Source organism: Pundamilia nyererei, unplaced genomic scaffold (assembly GCF_000239375.1).
Source record: "Pundamilia nyererei isolate P.nyererei 1_Seehausen unplaced genomic scaffold, PunNye1.0 scaffold00362, whole genome shotgun sequence".
Classification (NCBI taxonomy): Eukaryota; Metazoa; Chordata; class Actinopteri; order Cichliformes; family Cichlidae; genus Pundamilia; species Pundamilia nyererei.
Window position 1 is genome coordinate 354877 of NW_005187763.1, and position 24930 is coordinate 379806.

General features: G+C 42.8%; 5 protein-coding genes across 9 annotated transcripts; 3 read left to right on the forward strand and 2 right to left on the reverse strand.

Annotated features, from left to right (window-relative positions):
• The first annotated feature begins 1688 nt into the window (after positions 1-1688).
• On the forward strand, positions 1689-7892 carry LOC102205974 (profilin-2-like). Of its 2 annotated transcripts, none has more exons than XM_005752493.2 (3): positions 1689-2358; positions 3590-3782; positions 5763-6081. In XM_005752493.2, the coding sequence occupies exons 1-3, from the start codon at positions 2230-2232 to the stop codon at positions 5858-5860; spliced, it is 420 nt and encodes a 139-aa protein (XP_005752550.1). In that variant the 5' UTR covers positions 1689-2229; the 3' UTR covers positions 5861-6081. The 2 variants fall into 2 exon arrangements, with proteins under 2 accessions (XP_005752550.1, XP_005752549.1); XM_005752492.2 differs by lacking the exon at positions 5763-6081 and adding an exon at positions 6088-7892 and having other exon boundaries at positions 1694-2358.
• A 1085-nt stretch (positions 7893-8977) lies between these two features.
• Positions 8978-13267, forward strand: LOC102206450 (altered inheritance of mitochondria protein 3-like). Of its 2 annotated transcripts, XM_005752494.1 has the most exons (6): positions 8986-9476; positions 9642-9806; positions 9887-10008; positions 10085-10250; positions 10570-10685; positions 10754-13267. In XM_005752494.1, the coding sequence occupies exons 1-6, from the start codon at positions 9203-9205 to the stop codon at positions 13085-13087; spliced, it is 3177 nt and encodes a 1058-aa protein (XP_005752551.1). In that variant the 5' UTR covers positions 8986-9202; the 3' UTR covers positions 13088-13267. The 2 variants fall into 2 exon arrangements, with proteins under 2 accessions (XP_013771239.1, XP_005752551.1); XM_013915785.1 differs by lacking the exons at positions 10085-10250; positions 10754-13267 and having other exon boundaries at positions 8978-9476; positions 10570-10624.
• An 827-nt stretch (positions 13268-14094) lies between these two features.
• LOC102208761 (uncharacterized) lies at positions 14095-15100 on the reverse strand. Its single transcript, XM_005752502.2, has 4 exons — positions 14994-15100; positions 14805-14900; positions 14602-14673; positions 14095-14478 (listed from the first exon to the last, which is right to left on the reverse strand). Exons 1-4 carry the CDS (start codon positions 15045-15047, stop codon positions 14095-14097), a joined length of 606 nt encoding a protein of 201 aa, XP_005752559.1. The 5' UTR covers positions 15048-15100.
• A 1715-nt stretch (positions 15101-16815) lies between these two features.
• LOC102206743 (alpha-2-HS-glycoprotein-like) lies at positions 16816-19204 on the reverse strand. The gene is made up of 7 exons (XM_005752495.1): positions 18914-19204; positions 18454-18561; positions 18282-18363; positions 18011-18165; positions 17822-17917; positions 17619-17690; positions 16816-17494 (listed from the first exon to the last, which is right to left on the reverse strand). The coding sequence occupies exons 1-7, from the start codon at positions 19109-19111 to the stop codon at positions 17030-17032; spliced, it is 1176 nt and encodes a 391-aa protein (XP_005752552.1). The 5' UTR covers positions 19112-19204; the 3' UTR covers positions 16816-17029.
• A 1408-nt stretch (positions 19205-20612) lies between these two features.
• LOC102207015 (SUMO specific peptidase 5) lies at positions 20613-24783 on the forward strand. Of its 3 annotated transcripts, XM_005752498.1 has the most exons (12): positions 20613-20825; positions 20906-20994; positions 21364-21989; positions 22092-22304; positions 22378-22483; positions 22559-22706; positions 22819-22866; positions 23796-23873; positions 24062-24199; positions 24275-24358; positions 24446-24496; positions 24580-24783. In XM_005752498.1, exons 3-12 carry the CDS (start codon positions 21623-21625, stop codon positions 24694-24696), a joined length of 1350 nt encoding a protein of 449 aa, XP_005752555.1. In that variant the 5' UTR covers positions 20613-20825; positions 20906-20994; positions 21364-21622; the 3' UTR covers positions 24697-24783. The 3 variants fall into 3 exon arrangements, with proteins under 3 accessions (XP_005752555.1, XP_005752553.1, XP_005752554.1); XM_005752496.1 differs by having other exon boundaries at positions 21364-22304; XM_005752497.1 differs by having other exon boundaries at positions 21367-22304.
• The last annotated feature ends 147 nt before the right edge of the window (positions 24784-24930 follow it).

Consider the following 24930-nt stretch of genomic DNA (forward strand, 5'->3'; position numbering starts at 1 on the left):
ACATAGTGAACTACTGGTCATCACTTTTACAATGGACTGTAGAATAATCACATTTATTTGTTTTGTTGATCTTGTTTAAAAACATTTAGACGCAGTGAAAAGGATGTAAGGTTAAATACTTGTTAATGTGACATTCATGCTGCTGTTAGGATGACAAGGCAAACAAGGCAGTATGAGCATCATCTAATGTTTAAGTAGTCAAGAATGATGACTTTTGTTTTTAAAGAAAAAGCATATTTTAAATGCAGAAATTGTCTTTTTTTTAGTCTGAGACAAACAAAGCTATGCTTCTAATAGTGTAAGTAAAAACAGTACTAATCTCATAATCCTGAACCTTTTTAAAGCGAGTGCAATGATTTGTCCAACTGGGACAGCATATTTGATCAAATAGATGTGGTAATGTATATAAGTATGAGCAAAAGGCGTTCCACTGTAATTCCCAAACATAATTCTAATTTTCCATATATTTGTGTTAGCTAGAGTCTGAGCACATTTTTGATATTAATCACATGAAAGAATCTAAAATCATGTCATGAAAAGTTCCAAGCTGATAAGATAATGGTAAGCAGTCTTGGGCTTCTGAGTTTGTCTCCAGGACCCCAAACAGAACACAGATAATAAATATACGGGTTGCTTATCTCAGATAATCAGATTTCTTAGGGGAGACTGGTTTATATCTCTCAGTAGTCATCACTTGCTAGTATCAGGTCAGACTTCCTTTTTGCCTTCCGATCTGCCTTAATTCTTCATCCCTTGGATTCAATAGGGTGTTTAAAACATTCCTGAGAGATTTTGGCCCATATTGACATGACAGCATCACACAGTTACTGCAGATTTGTTGGCTGCACGTTCATGAGCACATCCAAAGGTGCTTGATTTGACTAAGATCTGGTGATGTGGGGATTATTTGAGTACAGTGAACTTAGTATGTTCAAGTAAGCAATTTGAGATGATCTTTCTTGGAAGCAACCAGAAGATGAATGCACTGTAGTCAAAAAAGGATGGACACATTCAACAACAGGTAGGCTGTGGTGTTTAAACGATGCACAGTTGGTACTAAGGGACCTAAAGTGTGCCTAGAAAACATCCCCCTCACCATCACACCACCACTACTAGTCTGAACCATTGATACGATGCAGGATGGAGCCATGCTTTCTTGTTTTTTGTTTTTTTTAACCCTACATCAGAATGTTGGAGCAGAAACTGAGACTCACCAGGAAACATTTTCCAGTATCTTGTTGACTGGAGCCTCAGTTTCCTGTTCTTAGCTGACAGAAGTGGCACCCTTTGGCTGCTGCTGTAGCCCATCTGCTTCAAGGTCAAAGTGTTGTGTGTTCAGAATATAATGAATTATGAATAATGAACATAATGAATGGCCTTTTTGGGTTATTATTCCCTTTCTATCACCTCAAAGCAGTCTAGCCATTATCCTCCGACCTTTGAAATCAACAAGGCATTTTCACCCACAGGGCTCCCTAACCTAAACCCCGATTTTTTTTTCCCTGAAATACAGAGACAAACAACCACGCCACGTTCAAAGTCACTTAAACCACCTTTCTTCATCATTCTGATGCTCGGTTTGAATTTCAGCATGTCGTCTCGACCATATTTACAATGCATTGAGTTGCTGCTATGTGATTGGCTGATAAGATACTTGCAATTACTTGCAGATGAACAGGTGTACCTAACAAAGTGGCCGGTCAATGCAGATTTTAAGTAGCAATAATATGAAGGATCGTTAGGTGAGAAAATAATCGCGAAATCCATCAGACACGTGCATCTCAGTGCGTGTTGTTTTTGTGTACTGCGGGTAAAAGCGCACACGGTGTCTGGTCTGACGCTCTTTGTCATGTCATCCATACAACATGAAAACACTTGAAGTTAATGGAAGAATCAGTAAATCTCCACCCCGGCATTCCCTCAGACTTGACTGTTGGCTGAGCTGATAAGTCCCTCTTTATTCCGCCGCCTGCTGCCATAAAAGCGCCAGGGAGCTCATTGTGCGGAGTGATCTGATACGGACTACACCCAGCCGCTGCCTCACTGCCCTGGCTTTCTTTGCTGCCCCAGCCTTCGCGTTGCTCAACGTCGAAGTGTGGGTTAGATTGGAGACTCTAAATTAGTCTGCGGGCTTTCTTTCATTCTGTCTTGCCTCTTATTTGGCGACAACACTAAAAAATAGGTGTAGTTTTTTAAATTAAATATATTTATATCATCAGTTTCTTGAAAATGTCTTGGCAAAGCTACGTGGAAAACCTGATGGCCGATGGCAGCTGTCAGGATAGCGCCATTGTTGGTTATATGGACGCCAAATATGTTTGGGCAGCACATGCCGGTGGTACATTCAACAATATCACGGTAAGAAGTCAAAACGAGCTCGTTTGGGGGTGTGAGAGTGTGGTTTCATTTGGCAGTAATGTTATCTGTCACGCAGACGTTCACCAGCCAGTGGAGCGCAGAAACCGTTACCTCGCAGGATCTGAGCGACTAACGAGCTAACGGTGCCGAGCTAGCTTATGGGCTAGCTGGCTAGCTCACCACTGGCCTGTGTCGGCTTTTTCTAGCTAAGGAAACGTTGGGATTAGACCTCATGTGGTTCAGAGAAGGCTTCTCGTATAATGGCCTTCACACACAAATAGATGATTATGGCGTGCTGTCTTGTAATAATCAAAATAAAGGGGTGAGGGAACCCGGGTAAAACAACACTTAGCTAATTTAAGACCAGCGAGTAGATTGTGTCTGATTGAAGGGAGCGTGCATGCTTTTGTGTGCACGCTTGCTTTGATTAGCTAACTTTAAGCTGCTGCTTTACCGGCTCTGGGTGCTTTTAAAAGCTAATGTGTGGTGTTTGGTTCAGCCTGGGGTAAATCCGCAGTGTTATCAGCGCGAGCAAGAAACGAGTGCAATTATAAATGCTCGTCTTTTAATAGGGAATGAGCGTTTTCAGTTCATTCATTGGGATTGCTTGAGCGGTAGACCGGTGCATAGACGCCGCTTTACTTCCGCTAGTCCCTGCAGGCAGAGGATCCCGATCATATTATCGCCTGGTTTGGGGACAGGGCGTGTTAGGATTCAGAGAATGGGTTTCAACGCGGTCCTTTCCCTTGATGCTAGTCTGTAATTCCTAATGCCGCTGTTTTGTCACACGTGACCGGTGCCAGAATGCTACTATTAATAATATACCTTTTGTTTTTCTCTGTGCCTTTTTAAAATATTAGATAATTGGGGCCTCTATCATTTTGTCTGACACCCAGAACAGAATTGGAATATGTCTTTGCAAAAAAATCACCCAATTCTCACAAAAGAATCATTATAAAACAGTGTTTACAAGGATGGAAATGAATCCCCAAAAGTCAAGACATGTGCAATTCTTTTAAAATAGCCCTCAATTATTATTGTGCGTAATTCATGTGTGCATAGAAGTCATGCATTAAAGTTGATCTACCTAATAATACTGTGTTATTTGAAATGGGATTATGCTTGCCATGTCACTGGAACCACATCTACTTCTTGGGCATGTGACTAATATCGCCTCAATCCTGTTGCTTTGTGTGTCTCTTTTTTTGTTTGCCCCTCTCTCTCTCCTCAGTCTCAGGAAATAGACGTCCTTATCGGTAAGGACAGGGAGACCTTTTATACCAGCGGTCTCACTCTGGGCTCAAAGAAGTGTTCAGTCCTCAGAGACAGCCTCCAGGATGAGGGCGACTGGACAATGGACATCAGGACAAAGAGCCAAGGAGGAGAACCTACATACAATATCTCTGTGGGAAGAGCCGGCAAAGGTAAAGGCGTATTATGGGTTAGCTTTTTGCAGCTATCAGAATGCATACTTAGGCTAAGACACTACTGTTTCCCATAAACACATGGGTATGAGCAATGTCTTAAATTTGATTTGTCAGGCTCATTCTCTTGCAGCATGACATCACTTCCTTATCTCATTGCTATGGTTGTAATCCACACCTGAGCCAGAATAAGATCTACAGGATGCACAAAGTTATATTTTTCCCAGTATTTCATTAATAGTTTATATTCTTAATTAGTCATTTGTTCTATAAAGGTCAAATGATACAGGATGGCCAAAACTACTGAAATAGTTTAACATTAGTGAAGAAACAAGTTTTGTGTTGGCAGAAAATTGTGTTATTTTGATGATTTAAATCTTTTGTAGGCCTCAAACACATGGTTTTAGTATCTTTGACTCAAGTTACGGTTACTCTAGTGTTTGCAGTTATTACAAGATTAGTACAGCTTTATAAGCCACGATATCCCCGCTTCTTTCAATTTGCCTGTGCGCGCGTGCGTGCGCGCTAATTGCACACATCCAAAACATTTAAATACTTTTAAATCAGTTCTCACTTGAAAATGATTTGTTTAAAAATGACTAACCTGGTGCTAAGGTGAGAAACACTGGTTGCAATGAAAACCAGATTCTGTTTTCATTTACTGTTTTGTCCTCAGCTATAAGTTGTATTGTTTTTTTTGTTTTTTTTCTTCTTTCCCTAAGCACGAGCTATTTCCACCTGTTATTCTACTTCTCTGCATGTTGTTCCTCACTTGAAGAGTCAAAGAAATAATGCACACATTTGATTCAACAGCACATGTATGGAGGTGCTACAGTCTTAACTGTATGGAAGGTACAGTGCACCTTGATTAGTGCCTTTCTTTTTTGGTATTATCTTTCTTTAGCAGAAAGAGCCAGGACCCTCAAAAAAGGAGCGATTCTGTCCTAAATCTCTTGGGCGATTACTGATGAATCACATCTGGTTTGTTGGTAAATGCAGAGGTCAGCAGAAGCTGAGAAAATGGGTCTAATCAAGTGCACTGGTCTTCCTGCAGTTTGTCAGTGCAAAACACACCAATATTTAAAAGTGCACTGAAGACGAGGGCTGTGCAGGAAACTGCTCACTCATCCGTAACTGTTTTGTCTTTAACAGAACTAGAAATTATGGTTAATGAATTTGGCAGATTTGAATCAACGGTTCAGTGACACAGGACATGTGTAGAGGCTGTATTGTGTCAAGTAGCAACGTGAATAATGCTAATAATAAAACTGCACTTCAGTTGAATATCCTTAGATGTCACATTTCTAATAGTGTTTCCCACATACTTGTGTTCCACTTGTGGCGGGAGATAAGTGTGTGTGTAAAAGTGGGAGGAGCTGTCTTAAATAATAAATTATAAGCATTTTCTATGCAACTTGGGTCTGCACTTTGACCCAAGGGTTTTTGCTTTTTTGCTTTTTTTAAGCAATGTCATCAGCTGTATCTTCAGTGAGTCTCATACTGCAGTTGAACTATGACTCCATAGTTTTTAGACTGTAGCTGGTAGCCCTTATTATTCCCTGCAGCCTCAGTGAGCTCGGTGTAGCGCCACATAAACCAGTTCTCCACCTGCTGCAGGTTCTGGCAGGTGTGAACCTCCAGCTCACAGTGGATCTTCAAAAGCACATCCACTGAGCAGCAGGTGAAAGCTGCAGCAGAGAAAACGTGCGAAGAGAAATGGTCAGTGCTTGCTGGTTATCAGCAACTGACCTTTCAAAATAAGAGTGCAGAAATTTTTCTAGTGTTAACTTGATCAGAGATGACGTCAGACTCAACGAGGAAAATAAAATTGAACAAAAACATTTATCAGGCACATTTAGGTAGCTGTTAATATACCTGAGCGGCCCGCCCAAGTAGAACCTGTGTGTGGGAAACACTCTTACTGCTTTTCTCTTACCTCTTTTTCTTAACTGTCTCTTTTCTATCTCTTCTCTTTTCCAGTTTTGGTTCTTGTAATGGGCAAAGAAGGGGTCCATGGAGGCGGATTGAATAAGAAGGCTTACTCAATGGCAAAATACTTGAGGGATTCAGGGTTTTAATGATTTCAAGCTCACTTAGCTAAAATTTGAGGGACATAAAGAAGAGAAAAGAAATATTGCTGTTAAGATTTCTCCTGAAAGCAGTCAAATGTCTTGGAAACTTTTAATAGCAATGAAGAGTGGTAAGATGCTGTGTCACCTTTGTTCCCCCCTCCCCCATCCATCCTGTAGGGGGAGGGAGACTCTTCAATTCTGTTCATTTCTCTTTTTTTCCTTGTGTGCTCCAGTATTGGTTATAGTCATGGGAAAGGAGGCGGTCCATGGTGGAAATCTTAACAAGAAAGCACATGCAATGGCTGAGTACCTGAGGAAGTCTGGATATTAAGCAACCTCTCCACCCGTTCGTCACCTTAGCAGCTCACTACCACTCACCGTATTGTGTTGACACTACTTCCAGGATTAGGTGGCATACAGTGTTACTTCCTATCCAGTCTACTTTTATACACAACCTTTTGTTTGCTTAACCCTCCCAACACCACCCTCTTTATTTATTTTTATTTTTTTAAATGTTCCCCACTTAAACATTGTACTTCTGATGTTTCTGACACTACAGTAATGGCATGTTCATTGAAATGTTAACCACAAGTGTGCATCAAATATGATCGCAAAGTGTAATAAAAGCGTTCAACAAATTTGGACTCGCCTTCTATAACATTCACTGCAGCAAGTGGCTAGTATTTGAACAGGAAGTACACATGTGATGGTGGTGAAGGTGCATAATTACGCATTTTCTTTCCCCTTCTTTTGAGCATTACTAAAAGATGCTTTTTTTTTTTTTATTTTTTAAAATCAGCATGTTGGCATTTAAAAGTTGCATGCATACTCTCTGTAACACTTGGATCCCAGCCCGGCTCCCTCCTCTGTCCTAGCGCCGTATTCCAGCCAAAACCATCTTCTCATCTGCTTCCATTAAAGAAATGACAAACTTCCTCTAAAGTCCTGTATGTGTGTACCGATTCGCCGCCCTCGCCGCACAACTTCTTCAACCCTCCATCACATGCTTTTCTTTGCTGTTGTACCTGAATGTGGTCTTAAAAGTTAACGATGTGGTGTTGGGCTGTTGTGTAAGGTCACCCATTACTGAGGTCGTCGTCTCACTTCACTATATTTCGGGAGTCTCTGCAGACATTCCACCTCTGTGCCAGCTGAGACGTCTGTCATCTCCTGCTATCTGTAAATTTTGCTGTAAAATCACTACATGCATACACACCCCTCTCCCCCACTAGTCTCCCTCCCTTTGGACCAATTGTCAATATAAAAGGGTTATCAGAACTCCTTCAGCTTATTCTGATGGATGATTGTTGGCATCACCTGTTGACTGTAAATCATTAAGACGACTACTTGAGATGACTGTAAAACATGTAACTGCTTCTTTAGACTTCAACACTACTTAAACTTCTCATCACTAATTGATTTGTCGCTAACTTCTTGTTCATTAACCGATGAAACTGAAATGTCATTGTACTACAGTATGAATGCATTTTGACTGTAAACTGAGGCTGCTGGGCTCCAGCGCCTTGGGATTATCTGCCTTGTGCTTTAGTCATCAAAGGTGTATTCACAAATTGTCATAGTACGGTACGTAGAAGTATATTTAAAAGAAAAAAAAGATGCTGTGTACACTAAACATATTGAAAATGGTGTTGGTTGGAATAAGAACATTTGTAAGTTGTCTTGTGAATTTTTTTTTTCTGAGAATAACTGTGTATTCTGTGCCATAAAAAAAAAAAAAATCAATATCTGATGATCTGTTGCTACCACAAGTTGGATTTTTAAACTGCTGCCCCAGCAAGAAGTAACTTTTAATGGCACTTTTCCTAAGGGATATTTTGGCATCAGTAATCTCCAGACTTTGTGGAATATGTACAGAATTAAACGACGGGGGGAAAAAAAAGTTTGGAATATTTTGTCCACTTTTCTTTGAGTGGGAAGTTTCCTTCTGCCACAAAATCTGCTGTTTCAAATGCCATGCATCGATGAGACGTCTTGTTTACAGACAGATCAAATAAACATTATTCCAACCAGAGGGAAAGCCAGTATGTCCAGTCTGTTGCCTCATCACTTCAATCTTTGTTTAATGGAGTAAATCAGGAGTTTTAGTGATTATAGCTGTAACTGGGGCAGTTTGAATTTATTGTGCTAATGATACACTGAATTAGCAACAGTACATACTCTGATTGGGAAACACTGACCTAGATCTTATGATCAAACAGGAGAACGCTACTGCTACACTTAATGTGTGAATTATCACATTCCACTCTTTAATAGGAGAATGCACTCGAGTCTTGCCAAATCCCAGAAATAAACTTGCTGAAGTGTTTAATGACTAAAATCTGTAGGAATTACAGAGTTTTAATAAATTGCAGGCTGCCATCAAAGGGAAATCGCTTTGATCTGCTCGGGCTGCTTTGGTATTTTCAGTAGCTAAGGACAAACTTTTAAGGTTAAAACAATAAAATAAAGTGTTGATCTAAATGGGATTTGGGTGATAATCTGTCTTACTTTCAGACCAGTTCCTAATCAAACCAAAGGAAAGAAAACATGCTAGACAGGAAGGATAAACTGGCTACACAGCTCTAAATCTCTGAGACAAAATCAGTCATGTCTACTCATTTTCTCACTGGCAAAAACAAAAAGTCTCACAACATTATTGTCTTGTATAAAAACTAGCTGCATGTGTTTTTGCTAAACTAGAGAAACACACTAGATTTTAGATATGCACCATATCAGGCACATTTCCTCAGAGTGGGACTCAAATTTGGAAACTCGGGACGAGCGCTAGATTTCAGTAAAATTTGTGGTTCTAAACAGTGTTTGACTGCTTAGTATTGAGTTTAGTACAGCTGCTGCTTGCCCACCAAACCCACACTACCCACACTTTGACCAGAATAAAGGAGACACGGACAGCAACACAATCCATATGTGATTTATTATTGCAGTGGAGTTTTGATTTGAGATTTTATTCAATTTTTCTTTTAAAAAAGTTTCAAAGATGTTTCACACAAAATGAAGCAACAAAAAGTCTGAAAATTGGCCACTAAACAAGCTGTAGAAGAATTATATTACCATAAAATATAATCTGTATAGCATCATTCAGCCGAAGGAAAACTGAGCAGCAAAAAAGTTCTGTTAGAAAAATGGCAGCAGGGTAACTTGTTGTAAATCTTGTTGTCTTGTCAGAGTCACAGACTGACCTCCTGCTCTTAACTGCGCCATTGGCACCAGCTGCTGTGGTTAGGTGTTTGATTAGTCAAAATTAAGACCAGGTTTAGCACTACATGCTAAGAGGACTGATCAGTTTTTGTGGTACAGTCCTGGGGCAGTGCTTTTTCCTCTGTTCCAATGGCGTGTAGAGAGAGCAGGGGTGTTAATGGCTCACTGTATTTTGGGCTCTTTTTGTTTTCTGCTTCACTTTGTCAATGCGCAACACTGACGAGGCTTAAAGCCCTGGATGAACTAGGTGGAAACTCAACGCTTAGTCAAAGTGGAGCTAAAGGTCATCAGCATCATGGAAAACTTTCAATTGGGCAAAAGCTGCTGCGAGGTCCTAAACCCAACAGAAACAAGACCACAAACAACACCAGGGATGTTGAAACAGATTACCAGGCAGACGTGGGTACGTAAAGTTAAAATTGAAAGTGAGCCATGGCTTTTAAAAGTAATAAATCCAACATTTGGTCTCTTATGCTTGTAAAGGATTTTGTGTTCATAGTGTTTTAGGGCCTCTCTAGTAAACAACTGCATACCTTCTAAAACTAATTTCAAACCCTACTTTTGAAAGCCTGGGAGGAAGCTAAACAACCTGGACAATATGGTGGTCTCGACCTGGAGGCAATGGAACGACTCCTTAAGTTGGAACCAAAGGTTGAATGTACGCTAGACTCCATGACGCTTCAGGTTCATGATGCTGCTTCTACCCCTGGATCTCTGCTTTTCGTGGACAGGGGTAAGTAGTTATGTTAAGGTCTGCGTAGTAGTTCCATGTAATGATTTTTACACCCTCCTCCTGCTGAACGTCTCCCCCAGGAAGCCATTTGTCTCCTTTGCCCCTGTCCAAGTTACCTTCGAGCTGCGGTTACACCATCAGCTCGACACGACGAGATCTGGTCCTAGTCGCACCCTATGATGGTTGCTTCGTCGCTCTCCAGGTGGGTCACTGTGATCCGAAGGCACTGCACATTTTAACCACGTGCTTATGTATAGTAGCTTCCTTGCTGCTTTCAGGAGGACACTTATGTTCTCCCACTGCTTTGGTGGGGCATACCAGTGAGGATGTCGTGCCCTTTCATGGGCTCGCTGTCACTGAATCCTCCGATGGTCACCTGCAATACTGCGGACATGCTCGTAAAAACAGAGTGGACCCTGCCCGTCTCCAATATTAAAGTTAAGTGTGAGTTTTTGGTCCTCATCATGTCTCTGTTTTTGTTTTTAAACCAGCACTAAAGACATGACATGTTGGCTAAACTGGCCTACAAATACTTTTTCCAAACCCTGTGTGACTATGACAACCACTTAATTTTCATGTATTTTAGATTCCCTTAAAGTTAACTGATGGTCCAAACTCCAGTGTGCGTGTTTTGTTTTTTGTCTAAACTTTTTAGCTTTCTATATGGCTTTTTATATTTTCTAAATGATAGCTTAGTTTGCCAAAAGATGACTTTAGGAGTAGGAAACCTAAGGTGAGTTCCTGCCTGCCGTTTATTTTGCAGTGAACGGTAAATGGGAGCCACTAACCGTGGCCTCAAACAGATGTGGCTTCAGCACAGTCGAACATCCTGAAGGTGTGGTCATCTCTGCTCATTATGCGCCCTGCCTAGAGAAAAAGGTGTGTTGTGCATGTTTTTGATTTTTCTCCCTTTCTTAGGAAGAAAGATAACTTGTATTTCTGTTCAGGATGGGTTGTATACTCTGGAAGTTGCTGGAGATGGAGAAGCAACAATTTCCTGTCCGTCACAATTACCAGCTCAGCCTGAATTCACAGAAAACCCAGCAAAGGATCCCGATTGGCAAAATGAAACACCGAGCAAAGGTGTGTATGCGTCGACTTTTCCTCATGATCCTCATCAAGCGGTTCTTCCTCAGAACTCAGATATGCTGAATCAGTGGCCAGAAGATACGGATCGTCCTTTCCACCCCACTTTCTTTTACTCTGCAAGTCTGGTCAATACACCTGCTGCGCCCGCAGTGAATCCTAGACCTGCTTCATCTCCAGTTGTCCAAACTGATGCAGGGAAAAGATGGCAACATTTTCCCCCTTTTTATTCTCAGCCACCTGCCCCTACACTGTCACTAATAACTAAACCACCAGCAGGTCAGTTTGAAGAACATTTGCTTCCCAGCCCAATTAACCCACAGCCTAGTCTCCTTCAGGAACCTCCTGCAAGCCAACCCGAGAGCCAAGACAAGAAACCCCCATATTCATTTTCTTTTTACTCACAGCCTTCAGCATCTGAAGATCATCCACCATATCACAAATTACCTGAAAAATCAGAGGAAGCAGAACCCAAAGCACAGAACCAACTTTCCCACCTCTATCACTTCTACTCCCAACCAAAGCCCGAAGTACAGCCTGCTACAAACCCCTCCACTGTTCCTCAGCCACCACAGCCTGAAGCCCCTCAGCGTCAGGTACACCAGCAAATGTACTTGTGCCCTGAAAATCAGCCTGCCAGAAATCCAAATGCTGCTTTGGCATCAGCAGCTGAAAGTCTTTTGGGACAAGTGTACAAACTTTGTCAAATATCTGAGACACCAGCTGGAACAAATGAGGAAAATCCAGTCCAAAGCACACCACCTCTTCTCAGATATCCACAGGGTCAGATGCATCACCTACTTAACCAGCTCTATTACCCACAGCAGCTCCAGCTGCTACAGCCTGTGACATTACCCTCTGCTACCTATTTGCAGCCACAGGGTGCTGCTAAACCCAGTGACCAAAAACATCCTGAATCTGCAATTCCACTAACTATCAATAGTTATACAACCCCGCAAGATCCTCAGCTCAGCTCTGCATATATGCAACCTGTGTGCTCCTTGTCTAACTGCTGTACACAAATGACTTTTTATCAGCTTCTCCATATTACTCCAGCTAGAGTTGGCAGTTGTGCAGGTGTGCCTCACTTGTTTCCAGATCTGTCATTTCCACCTACAGCTTCATATTTTGAGTTTGCCGTGGGTTCTGCAAGACTTCCTCAACAGCCGACTGAAGCAGCACAATCTGCCTCATCTTACACCTCTGTGCCCCTCTCACTGCACCCCTTTCCAGATCAAAATGTGGAGCAATTATATTTACAGCCACCAGATGGCAACCCTCCTACACCACGAGGAAATGATCCAAGTTGGACTGCAAATCATGAACGACTGAACCGCGTGAACCCCGCACCTAATTCACTGCATGCCCACTGGCCGTATCTACACAGCCAATCCTCAGAACCTCTGCCTTCAGGTTATGACCCAGCAGGGCGATATCAGCTGAATAACATTAAGTCCCCAGTGCAGGTAAACGGTCAACTATTGACTGGGAACTTGAACCGTCCAACGTGGCCTAATTTTATGTCTAACAACCCAAATTCACAGCAGCAACACAATAAATCACCTGGAGAGGAACTTGATAATTTTATGGTTCCTTTCGATAGGCTTCAGCACGCTCCTGTATCCACTTATAACAACTCTGTGTTCCCGAACAATTTAAAACCATTCATAAGTGACTCAAACTCCAAACATGAGCAGACTCTAAATTTCTATTCTGGGAATTATGTGCTGCTACAGTGTGAACTACCAGGCAGGGAGCCCAACAGCTTCGTGGATTCCTCTGAGCTTTACAGAGATCCGACTGTTGATTTAAATTTCATGACCCAAAATCTTGCAAAAAAGCAGAATGGTAAACTTAAGACTCCACTGAATTTTAAGCCCCTGCAGGGAAATGAACAACTCTCCAAGTGGCTTGAGGAAGGTATTCCCACTCCCTCGCCTGGTAATGCTAACCATGGTGATGATTATGATAATGAAAATGAGGATAATGATGACATTAACAATTCCGGTCTGCCATTCCTTTCTCCTACTACGGATGGCCCTCCACTTATATTTCCCCTCTACAAGCCACCTTTAGGTGCAGCACAGTTAAAGCTAAAATTCCACGAATCCTTTAAAGACTTCTCGACTCCTTTAGGCTCCAGCAACAGGTTTCCACCCCATAATGCTCAAAAGATGTTTCAAGGATGGGGCTGAGAAGCTGATCACTAAGCCGGTGGTAGTGTGTAGCTGAGGCAGGTGTTGAACTCCTTACCCTTGTTGTTTGGACTCGTACGAATGTCTCTTGAACTCCTTCAGAAGAAGCATTGAAGTTGGAAGCATGAAAGCAGCAATTTCTAGCAATGTGAATAAATGGTGCAACTACCCAAAACGTGTGCTTTGAACTTTTTTTTTTCTGGAGTGTGTGTTGGGCAGAAGGGCATAGAATTCATATCTGCTGTGACGTAAGTCGTGACGGACGACCTCTGTTTGGCTGCTTTTGCTATCAGTTTACCCAGTGGGGCCATAATATCCGCTTCTTACACTTGGAAGGTACACAGCCTTTTTTGAACCTGTTTGTCCAGCTTGTTTGTGCTTTAGCATGATATGCATTGATCCGTTCTTGTAAATGCAATAAATGGAATTTGCCCATTCATAAACAGTTGCCTGGGGGTGGGTGGATGAGTGCTTGTGTGGTGAACTTGAAAATCAAGTGTTCCACTGCTCTCATTTGTTTTAGCACACAATGTTTGTCAGTAAAATATACTGTGTAATGAAATCTTTAAAAAGCGTGTGTGTGTGTGTGTGTGTGTGTGTGTGTGTGTGTGTGTGTGTGTGTGTGTGTGTGTGTGTGTGTGTGTGTGTGTGTGTGTTCTTCTTCCATGACTGTATGAGAAGTGTCAGCGGGTTCACAGCAGGATTGAATGCACTGTAAACTTCTGCACTTGTTCTGAAAGACTTTGCAAGAATGACTGAATGCATCATGGTACATATAAGTGTGCTCACTAGGCCTGTAAATGTACTGACATAGTCGATTGTTTTGATTTAGAAACACATTTACTGAAGATTTAATGATCAGCATTACATTCAGTTTTACACAGATGATTGTCTGATTTGACAGTTTAAAACCAATTATTCCTACTGCTACTACTGGACATGGCTCACATATCAAAGGTGCTCTGCTACAATTGAAAGCAAGTATAGAGTCTGTGAGACTTGGACACTTAGAAGAATCTGACTCTTCCTGGGCAGACTGGCACGAGCGAAACTGGTCCTGTTTGAACAGCAGGAGCATCAACCATGATGGCAGCAGATACATCTCTCTTCCTGAAGAAAAGAGGAGGCTCCTTACTCGTCAAAGATTCTCCAGCTGAATCATAATCTGCAGCTGGAGCTGGATCTGCAGCTGGAGCAGCAGCAGCAGGGATGACAGGTACAACTTCAGCTGACTCTGCAGATAATAAGAGGCTCTGATGGGGGTTGTGGAGAGCCGTCAGTTTGTGGTGGCTGTGGCCGTGCTTGTGTGACAGGCCGTGTGTGTGCACATGAACCACTGGTGGTAGGACGGGGTCTGCAGCTGCAGTGCTGTTGGCATCTACAATGGGAATCTAAAAAATTGACATCAGTGAGAGAAAAACAGTTCTTAATGTTTTCTGTGTGAACGTTAGATGGTGAATGTTGTTTTGTCTTCATGAATCAGAACATATTAGAAGTCAGATGCAGTATTTTACCAGAGTGGAGAACATCTTGCAGTCCACACTGTGCTGGGCGATTGTACCTTTGGCTGTACAAATCCCACGAGCCTGGAGAGAGAGGCACAGCTCTCAGTTTTGTTCATTTTCAACATCTGGTGACCTGATTGAACATTTCTCCATCTCAGATCAGATCAACAGGCCTGAAAACAAACTGAGTGCTTTTACTACTGTGTACTCACAGCCATGGCATCGTTGAGAGGCACGCAGGGACCCTCGGTGCAGTTTCCCTCAACAACCACATATTCTGTTATGAAGATGGGCCCACCAGACACAACCTGAGAGTATTAAACAGCACTGATGAACTGACAGCTGCAGGTTAAAGCATGCAGCTGTGTTACATCTGGTAAAAAGTATCCTGACTGTCTGACCTGTGATGACAACCTTCCAACCTCGAGAAGAACGTGTGTGGTGTTCACAGTCATGTTGTTGAAGGTTGTCAGAGAGGCATGGACAAAGTCAATCTCTGCATGACTTTACAAAGACTAAGTTATGTTAGGCTCTTATGCTGTGCATGTCAGCTTACATCTTACTCCCATTAAAGGACTCGTGTCCCTCTTTTTTTTATGTCACAACATGTGCAATAAAAGTCTTAAGGCCAGCCTCGGCGGTGTCGCAGGAAGACATCTGCAGGACAGAAGCAAAACCTTCTGTTCATTTTCTGTTACAGGTTTCATGAGGGAAGTTTTTCTCATGATCGGACACGTTTGTTTCAGTTTTGTGTCACTTGTCTGTGTACTCTGTCCCTGTTCATCATTTAAAGCTAATTAATTTACTCGTTTAATTCATGTAGACTTGTACAATGGCCTGAGCCACAATTTGTTACAAACATTTAAATGTTGCAGTGATTAAAATGAGTCCTTCTCTGTTAACAGCAGTGCTCAGTATAAACAATAAAGAAAAGTGAATATATTCAGTCTAACGAGCTGTTATATCATTAGCTGTGGAAATTGAGGAGCAGTGCATGTGTTTTCAGTATGAAAGCTTCCTTTGGCATCTAAATGATTTTTGATTTGGAAAAGGGTGACTCTAAGAATCCAGTAAATTCTATTAAGTGGAAAGTTACTGTTTAATAGGTTGAAGTTTACAGTGAGCGGTAGCTGGGAGCCATGAACTCTGGCCTCAAACAGATGTGCTTTCAGCACAGTCGGACATCCTGAAGGTGTGGTCATCTCTGCTCATTATTCAACCTGTCTATAGGAAACGATACGGTGTGCATATCTGTTTGATTCTCTGCCTTTAAGAGGAAAAAACATGTATATTTCTGTTCAGGATGGGTTGTACACTCTGGAAATAGAGGGCAAACAGTAACACTGAGCAAAAGTGAGTATAAACCCACTATTTCACTTGATCCTCATCAAGCTTCAAACCTTTCAAGGTGGCTGCCCCACAACTTCCAGGTTTTCCATATAAATTAAAGGAAACTAAATGAGGGTCCGGAGGATACTGACCAACATCACAACCTTACTGTTTGGACTCTTGTGAATGCCTCATTACGGGCTCAGTAACCAAAATTGTGCTTTAATTTTTTTTAAGCTGAGAATTTGATGTTTATGGGTTCAAAACAACTGTCTAAAACATCTGGAAAGTGGGTGTTAGAGCAGCTGGGTATAAAAATCATCTTATCTCTTCGTGTGTGGGTAACCAAGGACAACTTTTTCTTTATTTGGCTGCTTCTCTTATCAGTTTAGCCCGTGGGGGCATCATATCGCTTTTTAGACTCAGAGGGTTCACAGCATTTTTGAGGCTGTCTACCTAATTTGTCCTTTACCATGAACCGCAGCTTCCTGAACATTGATCCATTCTTGTAAATTCACTAATAGACTTTGCCCATATTCACCAGCATTGACCTGTATGTTTGTCTGTCTGTAACCTGAGAAACTCAGGTCGATGGGATAAAATATCTTATCAACATTTTCACATTGAAATCTTTAAATAGCCTCTTATGATTATGAAGTGTGAACTCTTTCATACTTGGATGTATGAGTATCCTGGTGTTTTCATTCATTTCTGAAATGTTGAGTTGTGGTGAGCATGGATGTGCAGAGGAAAAGCTGCTGTTGTTCATGGCTGTATCAGAAATGTCAGCCGGTTCACAGGAGGGTCGTTGGCATGAGTCAACACAACAGGCAAACAGCACTGTGGACTTTTGAAATCTTTGCAGAATGACGGCAAGAACTACAGTACAAATGATCAGTGTGTCCTCATTAACCCTGTAAATTCACTTGAGATTTATTCAACATCTTTACAGACAATTTGACAGAGAAGCTTGTCTGATTTGACAGTTTAAAACAATGAATTGTTTCTCATTGGTTGGTGTTTTGTTACATCTACTGGAAATGGCTAATGTATCAAAGGTGCTCTGCTACAAATGAAAGCAAGTATAGAGTCTGTGAGACTTGGACACTTAGAAGAATCTGACTCTTCCTGGGCAGACTGGCACGAGAGTAACTGGTCCTGTTTGAACAGCAGGAGCATCAACCACAGCAGCAGCAGATACATCTCTCTTCTTCAAGTTAGGTGATCTTTCCTTACTCGATAAGGATTCTCCAGCTGAGTCAGAATCTGCAGCGAGAGCAGGGTCTGCAGCTGGAGCTGGATCTGCAGCAAGGGCAGGATCTGCAGCGAGAGCAGGGTCCGCAGCTGGAGCTGGATCTGCAGCTGGAGCAGCAGCAGCAGGGACGACAGGTACAACTTCATCTGATTCAGCTGACTCTGCAGATAACAGGACGTTTTGATGGGGGTTGTGGAGAGCCGTCAGTTTGTGGTGGCTGTGGCCGTGCTTGTGTGACAGGCCGTGTGTGTGCACATGAACCACTGGTGGTAGGACGGGGTCTGCAGCTGCAGTGCTGTTGGCATCTACAATGGGAATCTAAAAAAATGACATCAGTGAGAGAAAAAACAGTTCTTAATGTTTTCTGTGTGAACGTTAGATGGTGAATGTTGTTTTGTCTTCATGAATCAGAACATATTAGAAGTCAGATGCAGTATTTTACCAGAGTGGAGAACATCTTGCAGTCCACACTGTGCTGGGCGATTGTACCTTTGGCTGTACAAATCCCACGAGCCTGGAGAGAGAGGCACAGCTCTCAGTTTTGTTCATTTTCAACATCTGGTGACCTGATTGAACATTTCTCCATCTCAGATCAGATCAACAGGCCTGAAAACAAACTGAGTGCTTTTACTACTGTGTACTCACAGCCATGGCATCGTTGAGAGGCACGCAGGGATCCTCGGTGCAGTTTCCCTCAACAACCACATATTCTGTTATGAAGATGGGCCCACCAGACACAACCTGAGAGTATTAAACAGCACTGATGAACTGACAGCTGCAGGTTAAAGCATGCAGCTGTGTTACATCTGGTAAAAAGTATCCTGACTGTCTGACCTGTGATGACAACCTTCCAACCTCGAGAAGAACGTGTGTGGTGTTCACAGTCATGTTGTTGAAGGTTGTCAGAGAGGCATGGACAAAGTCCAGCGCATCGGTGTTATTGAGGGGAAGGAGGCTGGGGCAGCCCAAACACAAATCCTCTGTGGATACTACAAGTCGAGCAGGAAAGTCACATACAGGTTATTGACACATGCAGTATGTATGGACACTGCTGTGGTTTGTTCTTTGTAATCAGTTGGATGAGAGCAGCATCTGTGATCTTTACCCTCTGATTTGCACTTGAATGCAATGACCTTCAGAACACCGCCAACCTTCTTCAGCACCACATCACAGTCTCCTTCTACCGCCTGGAAGAGAACGAAGAATCAAAGTAGGTTGATCAGAACTAATATCGACTGAATTACAGGAGTCGAAGCCTGAGAGCTTCTGCGTCTCACCGTCTGTACTTTGGGCCTGACTGTGCAGTTGGCAAGAGGCAGCGGGTCCAACACGTGACAGTCTGTCTCCAGCAGGTCAACTTCCATGTCGTATTCATCTCCGTCTGGCTGAATAAGCAAAAATATATACAAATCACTGCACAATTGTTACATTTCTTTTTTTAAAATGAGATGGTTATTGACTAAATTCTGCTGTATATATTATTCCAGATGCAGGTGAACATATAAGAGCTCCTATTGGCAAAAATAGAGCACATAGCTGCTTTTGATTTAGTCTGAAAATATCCTAAAAAGTTAGAAAGAGAGGGGCACCATAAACAAAACTGTCTATAACATGATGCAGAATGGACTGCTACACTTAGTGTTTATCCTTCTTCTCTGCCCAGTGAACTTTATTCTTTTCTACTGTGTTCACACATTTCTGTATGTAACTAAACAGCACCTCCACCTGCTGACTTACCTTCGCGTAGACCTTGATGTCGTCGATCTGGTTCAGTACATACTTGTAGCCATGATGGTGCTGGGCGTTGAGGTAATCCTGCGCCACCAGAGCAGCCTCCTCCGCCTCGGGGGAGTCGCACAGAGGCCTTCGCACGATGGGTTGAGCCCATGTCCCCACCAACAGTCCCAGCACCACAGTGAAGCTCAGGAGATTCATTTCTGTGTGAAATGCAACAAAAATAAGGTATCACAGACGAGCAGACGCTGGTAAAGATGAGAGGCAGAGCTGGTGCAGGTCGCTGCTTATATATCCTGTACTTTAAACATGAAAACAGAGCCAAGTTAAACACCATGTTCATCCCTCCTGACTCTTGCGTCACATGGTGCTGCTCTTTTTTTTTTTTTTTTGAAGGATAACTGCCAAAGCAAATGGAAACTCACAAAGTCTAGCGTGGGACGAGCAGCCTTTAGTTCAAATCAGTTTTAGTGTCACACTCCTGCAACATATACTGACACCTGTCTCTATGTCTTCCGTGAATATATATCAAATATTATATGTGAGAAGATCTTTGGGTTCACTCGTATTGTGTAACCAGCTGTCTCCCTCAACAGAGGTCACGCTGGTCATCTACAGAGCTGGGCCCCACTGTCAGCAGGGATCTGCGGACTTGCTCAATGATACTAAAAAAAAGAAAAAAACAGGATGTTTGCCAGGTTTTGGGGGGACAGCGACCATCTGCTTGTTACACCAGTGTCACTCAAGGTCAGCAGCAGGCCGCAAACAGAGACACTGACAAGAAGATTTCAAATGTTTTCTCAAATGAGCAATAAAGTGCAGACTGAGGACCGCCGCAGAGTTTTTCCATTCCCTCTAGAATACTTCACAAAGCTTTGAGGTTTAATAACTTTAGTAAAAACACACGGTCACTTCCATTCGGCATTAAATCACAGATATGTCACAGTACCATGCAAACGTCTCGAGCCACGGCCATTTCTTTAGATTTAGCTTTGAATGAGCCCTTTAAACTGTATCTTTAGGCTACATTGTTAGTAGCAGCCTGCCACAAGAACAACCTCCCAAGTTTGCTTGGCTTCTCCTGAAAATAGTTTAGATTTTTCCCAACTGCTTTTAAAATTGAAATCTTGTGGCAGAGACTTCATTTTTAAAAGACTTCCTGCAGCCTCTGCTACGTGCAGAGACTGCAGGGAAGTCCATAATGTTTTTGTTTGGCTTATCATTTTCATGTTTAGTTTTGTGGATTCTGGAATTGTTTAATAGTCAATGACTGCAGAAGGTTGGAAGGCAAACAAGACACTTTTTATTCTGATGTTTCTGTAGCTTTGTATTTATTAATGAGACATGATTTCTTTGACTGGTGTTTTAATGATATTGCAAGATCAACTTTAAAGACAAAACAGAAATGGATGATGGATAAAAAAGCATAAGAGGTAAGAGTGTTGAGAGTAATGGAAACTAGAAAGAAGAACTTATTGTGGTCTTATTTTGCAAAGTAAAGGGATGTATTAGTTGAAGTTGAAGATAAGATACAGAAAGGGCCTGCAGGGGGCAGTGACACGCTTTAATGTAACTAAACGGACGTCTAAAGAAGAAGATCGTGTTTTGATTGGTCAGGATGAGAGGGGCACGTGACTACATGTGACTGTTAACGGTCAACGGATTGGATGAAGCCGAAGTCTAACAACCAATCACAGCAAGACGTCGCTCACGTTGCGTCCGTCTGCGTGATCCAATCTTGCATCGGCTAACCTGAATGCTAAGTAAGCTAAAGAGTTTTAGCTCCAAGCGCCGTGTTCTGAATAAAAAACGCTCCGATTTATGTGAACGCACACACAGACAGGACGTGTCCGCGGAGAGCTTTCTCCGCTTCGAGGTTTCATTGAGCCAAACGAGGGGGAAACCGCGAGGCTACGTGAGTGTGTGGCTAGCTCCTCGTTTGTTGCAGCCAATTGTTGGGTGTCTTTAAACATCACCGGCTTTTTTTTTTTTTAGCAAGGGTCTGTGATTGGAAACACGTGTCTGGAAGAAAGCAATTCAAGGCGGGCAAAACAGCGACCTGTACCCGCTCCGACAGCCTGGAGGTAACAAAATAATATTGCTTGTAAAAATAAAAATGTGTGTCTTTCTATGTGGGGACATGTGCTGCACACGCACACCTGCAGGCAGGTCTGTAACTCTCAGACCTCTGACAACTTCTGAAAAAGGCCTCCTTCTCAGTATAAAGAGCTGATGCAAGTGCAAAAGCAACAACTGTGATGGAAGACCTGTTCAGATCATTTGCCTTGGTAAAAGAAGCAGTAAGTAATTAGTCCATATGCACGATTATACCTGAGAAGAATTTACCAGCGTTCAGCCACTGATCGGTTCACCGTAGGATCAGATCTATTTATGAAATCCTTTTTCATCAAAGTGAGGCTCATGTGTAATCAAACTTTTGTTCTGTGTCGCAGCAGATGGTCAGACTGTGAAACCAAAGCCAGGACAGGGACCCCTAAGTAAGCTGTGAGGATCGTGTCAAATTGTGAATTCTTCAGACCTCATGTTATTTCACCTTTCCACTTCAAGGTGAAATTGTCTCAGCTAACAGCGGCTGGATCATGGCCCGGAAACCATGTAGCTCCGTGTGTCGGTTTGTTGCTAAATGCTGCTACATTTGAGCCGTCTCGCTCACACTTGGCTCTCCGGAAAGCGTTCTTCACTCTCTGCCAAATGCACCGAGCACAGAGCCAGCGGAGCAAAGCGAAATACTTGAAGAGGAGGAAGGGATCCATTTCTTTAATCAATGGGGTCTCTCACATGTCCAGGCGAGCCAAGAGGCGCTTGTACTGTAAACTACAGCTTTGGATGTGGAGGAAGTGGAGAGAGAAGTGCCACTTTGGGATATTTAGAGCTAAAAAACGCTTTGGCTCGAGCCCCGGCCTCAGTTTAAAGACACAAAAAAATAAAAGGAAAGCGTACCAAGCGCTGAATGCAGCAAAAACATCAGTCCTTGTGTCAGCTCTTGGATGTGATACTGGAGGTTCAGAGGCTCCCCGTAAAAGACAGAACCAGGATGTGAACACAGATGCTGCTGCAGGTACTGATGGTGAAACCATTACAGGAGAAACTTTGGTACACATTAGTGAAATTAGAGAGCCTTTAAGACACTGTCATAGTATCCAATCTTCATTAAATGCAGACAGTTACACATGTGAAGACGTCACACAGAGCAGGGTACCAGGAACAACTCCTGCACAAAGACTCGAGGTTGGCAGCCCATCAGCACAGACTGCTGGTACTCCAGGTCAGGACCAGAGTACAGTCACAGATACTGATGAGACCATCAGTAGTAAAAAAACAGTATCCCCTCACACTGATGTCAGCCTGAACGCACTGACGAAGGACATCCACGGTATGTGCATCGTTAACATTTGGTGCAACTTTCTTCTCTGGGCCGTTTGTTAAGAGTTTCTGTGTTTCTCCAGAGTTTCTTGATGACTTCTACATGAAATATGGAAGCTTAATCCCATTACGTAAGAACGACGTCTTGAGGCATCTCAAGGGGAAGTTTTACACTGGTTTAAGTGACAGGTAAATCAGAATTCTGTTGTTGTGGTAAAGAGTAAGTGGGAGCTTTCTGAGCGTTGCCTGTTTGTGTCTGTTCAGGAAAAACACAGTCCTCTCTGAGGTTACCAGATACCGAGCTGCGATCCTCCAGAAGCCCGTCCCGTCTTTTCAGGTGGTCTACAAGAAACACACGTTGACTCTGGACGATTTGTTGACGCTGGCAGATCAGAACTGGCTCAACGACCAGGTTAGCATCATCTATAACACCAAACACGCCATGCTTTACTGGATTCACTGGAGTGTGAATGTTTAAGATCAATGTAACGGGTGTGTGTACGCATTTGTTGTTTCTGTTGAAGGTTATGAACATGTACGGGGAACTGATCATGGATTCTTCCCAGCAGAAGGTAATAAACAAAGCTCTAAATGAAGATCTAAAAATGCTGGAATTTTTCTTGCATCGGAACGCTAAGCGAGGAAAGATTTCACCTACCTGAGTTTTTCAATAAAGGGACTATAAGGCTGTATGTATTTCTATATTATTTAACGAGGTCAGTTTATTTACTCCAGACTGTTTAAAATGCTTCTTACCCCTCCGCTGTAAAAGGCTGACAGAGTATTGCTGTCACCCTGCCGGGCAGGCAGGCATGGAGGAGGAGGAGGAGAGCTGGAGAGGGCATCAAGCCAGTTTCAGGAACAGTTTCTGCTCCTCTGTACAAGGAGGAGCAGGAGCCCCACAAAATGACTTCCAGCTGCTCTCTATGAGGGTGGCATGAGAACCTAATGTCCTTTAGTTGGAGCTCACAGATGATCTTTGTGCAGCTCGACTGGCTTTCGGTGCCACAGATCACCAGAACGGGCAAGTCGACCACTGGCACCCGTCGCTTTTCACACATGAGAGCAGATTCACTGAACTTGTGTAGCAGACCTGAGTCTGAAGATATCATCCAAACGTGATACTCTCTGCAGCATCAGCCAGGATGATTGGTTAGGCAGTCGGTCAGTGATGCTCTGGTGACGAATAGCCTCTGAGCGTCAAACATGGCTCAGCTTGTTAGCCAGTGCTGCGTTGAGTGCTGTTAGATATGGAGATGAAATCCACAGACCTACAGTTAGACCTTATGCTGGTGCAGTAGGCCCCAGGTTCCTTGCTAGTAGCCCATGTAGTGCTGTGGACTACCCCTAGGAGTACTGGTACCCCAATATGAGACAATACTGTAGATATCGTTCCAATATTTATCCTATTAATTGAAAGCGCTGTTTGATCCTAGAACTTTTAAATCTACGTATTTTTAATTGTTATAAACTGATGATTTCTGTTTGTCTTCGCTTTTAGGTCCATTTTCTCAACAGTTTCTTCCACCGGCAGCTGATGACCAAAGGATACGATGGTGTTAAGCGATGGACGAAGCAGGTGAGCTCTTAGATGGAAATGATGTGTTTCCCTTGTTAGTCATGCAGCTTTCTATTGCCATGTTTCTCCCAGAAGCAAAAAGAACTAACATAACTTTTATTTCTATGCAATGAAAAGTATGAAAAAAGTCTCTAAAGAACTAAAGAGTGGGTGGGATGGGTGGCTGTGATCTCGTGTGTCTCGTCCAGGTGGATTTGTTTTCTAAGAGACTTCTTTTGGTGCCTATCCATCTGGAGGTTCACTGGTGTTTGGTGACTGCCGACATCGTCCAAAAGAAAATCTGCCTTTATGACTCTCAAGGGAACGGGCTCCAGAAAGTTGGAAGGGTAATTACACACTTCACGTACACGCAGTTACTTTGACAAAATACTTTTTCTTTCTAAACGTTTCCCTCTCAACAGAACATCCTGAAATACTTGATGACCGAAGCAAAAGAAAAGAAGCAAACTGCTTTTGAAAGCGGTTGGACGGTGGCGTTCGATGAGGTACGTCGTCCTGGTTTAAACTGTTACCTGTTTGAACGCTCGCTCTCACTGACACGATGTGCTGTCTCCCCCTGCTGCTCCTCGCAGAAAGTCCCGCAGCAGACCAACGAGAACGACTGCGGAGTTTTTGTTCTGGAGGTATGTGCGACTTTGTTCGCGTGCATGATCGTTTCAGATTTGTTTCTGTTGCTTGCTCACTACATGATATTGCTCTTTTACAGTATTCTAGATGCCTTGCTCTGACAAGACCCCTCCACTTCTCACAAAAAGACATACCAAAGATACGAAAGAGGATCTACAAAGAGCTCTGCGACTGTAAGCTCCATGAACAGGACTGATGAGTCATTAACTTGTTGGATGGATGTGTTTTGGTATAAAAATAACATAATAAGCAACTTAAAGAAGTCCAGATGCTTTTCTTTCCAAGCTCCTTGGACTACAATGACCTGGTCCAAGGATGACTGAGAACCTTCACAGACAACATCGTGTAGGGTGTGATTGTGGTAGCAGCTCCACAGCGGCCTTACATTATGTATATAATGTGAAAATACGATCCCTGCTGCGAAATATAA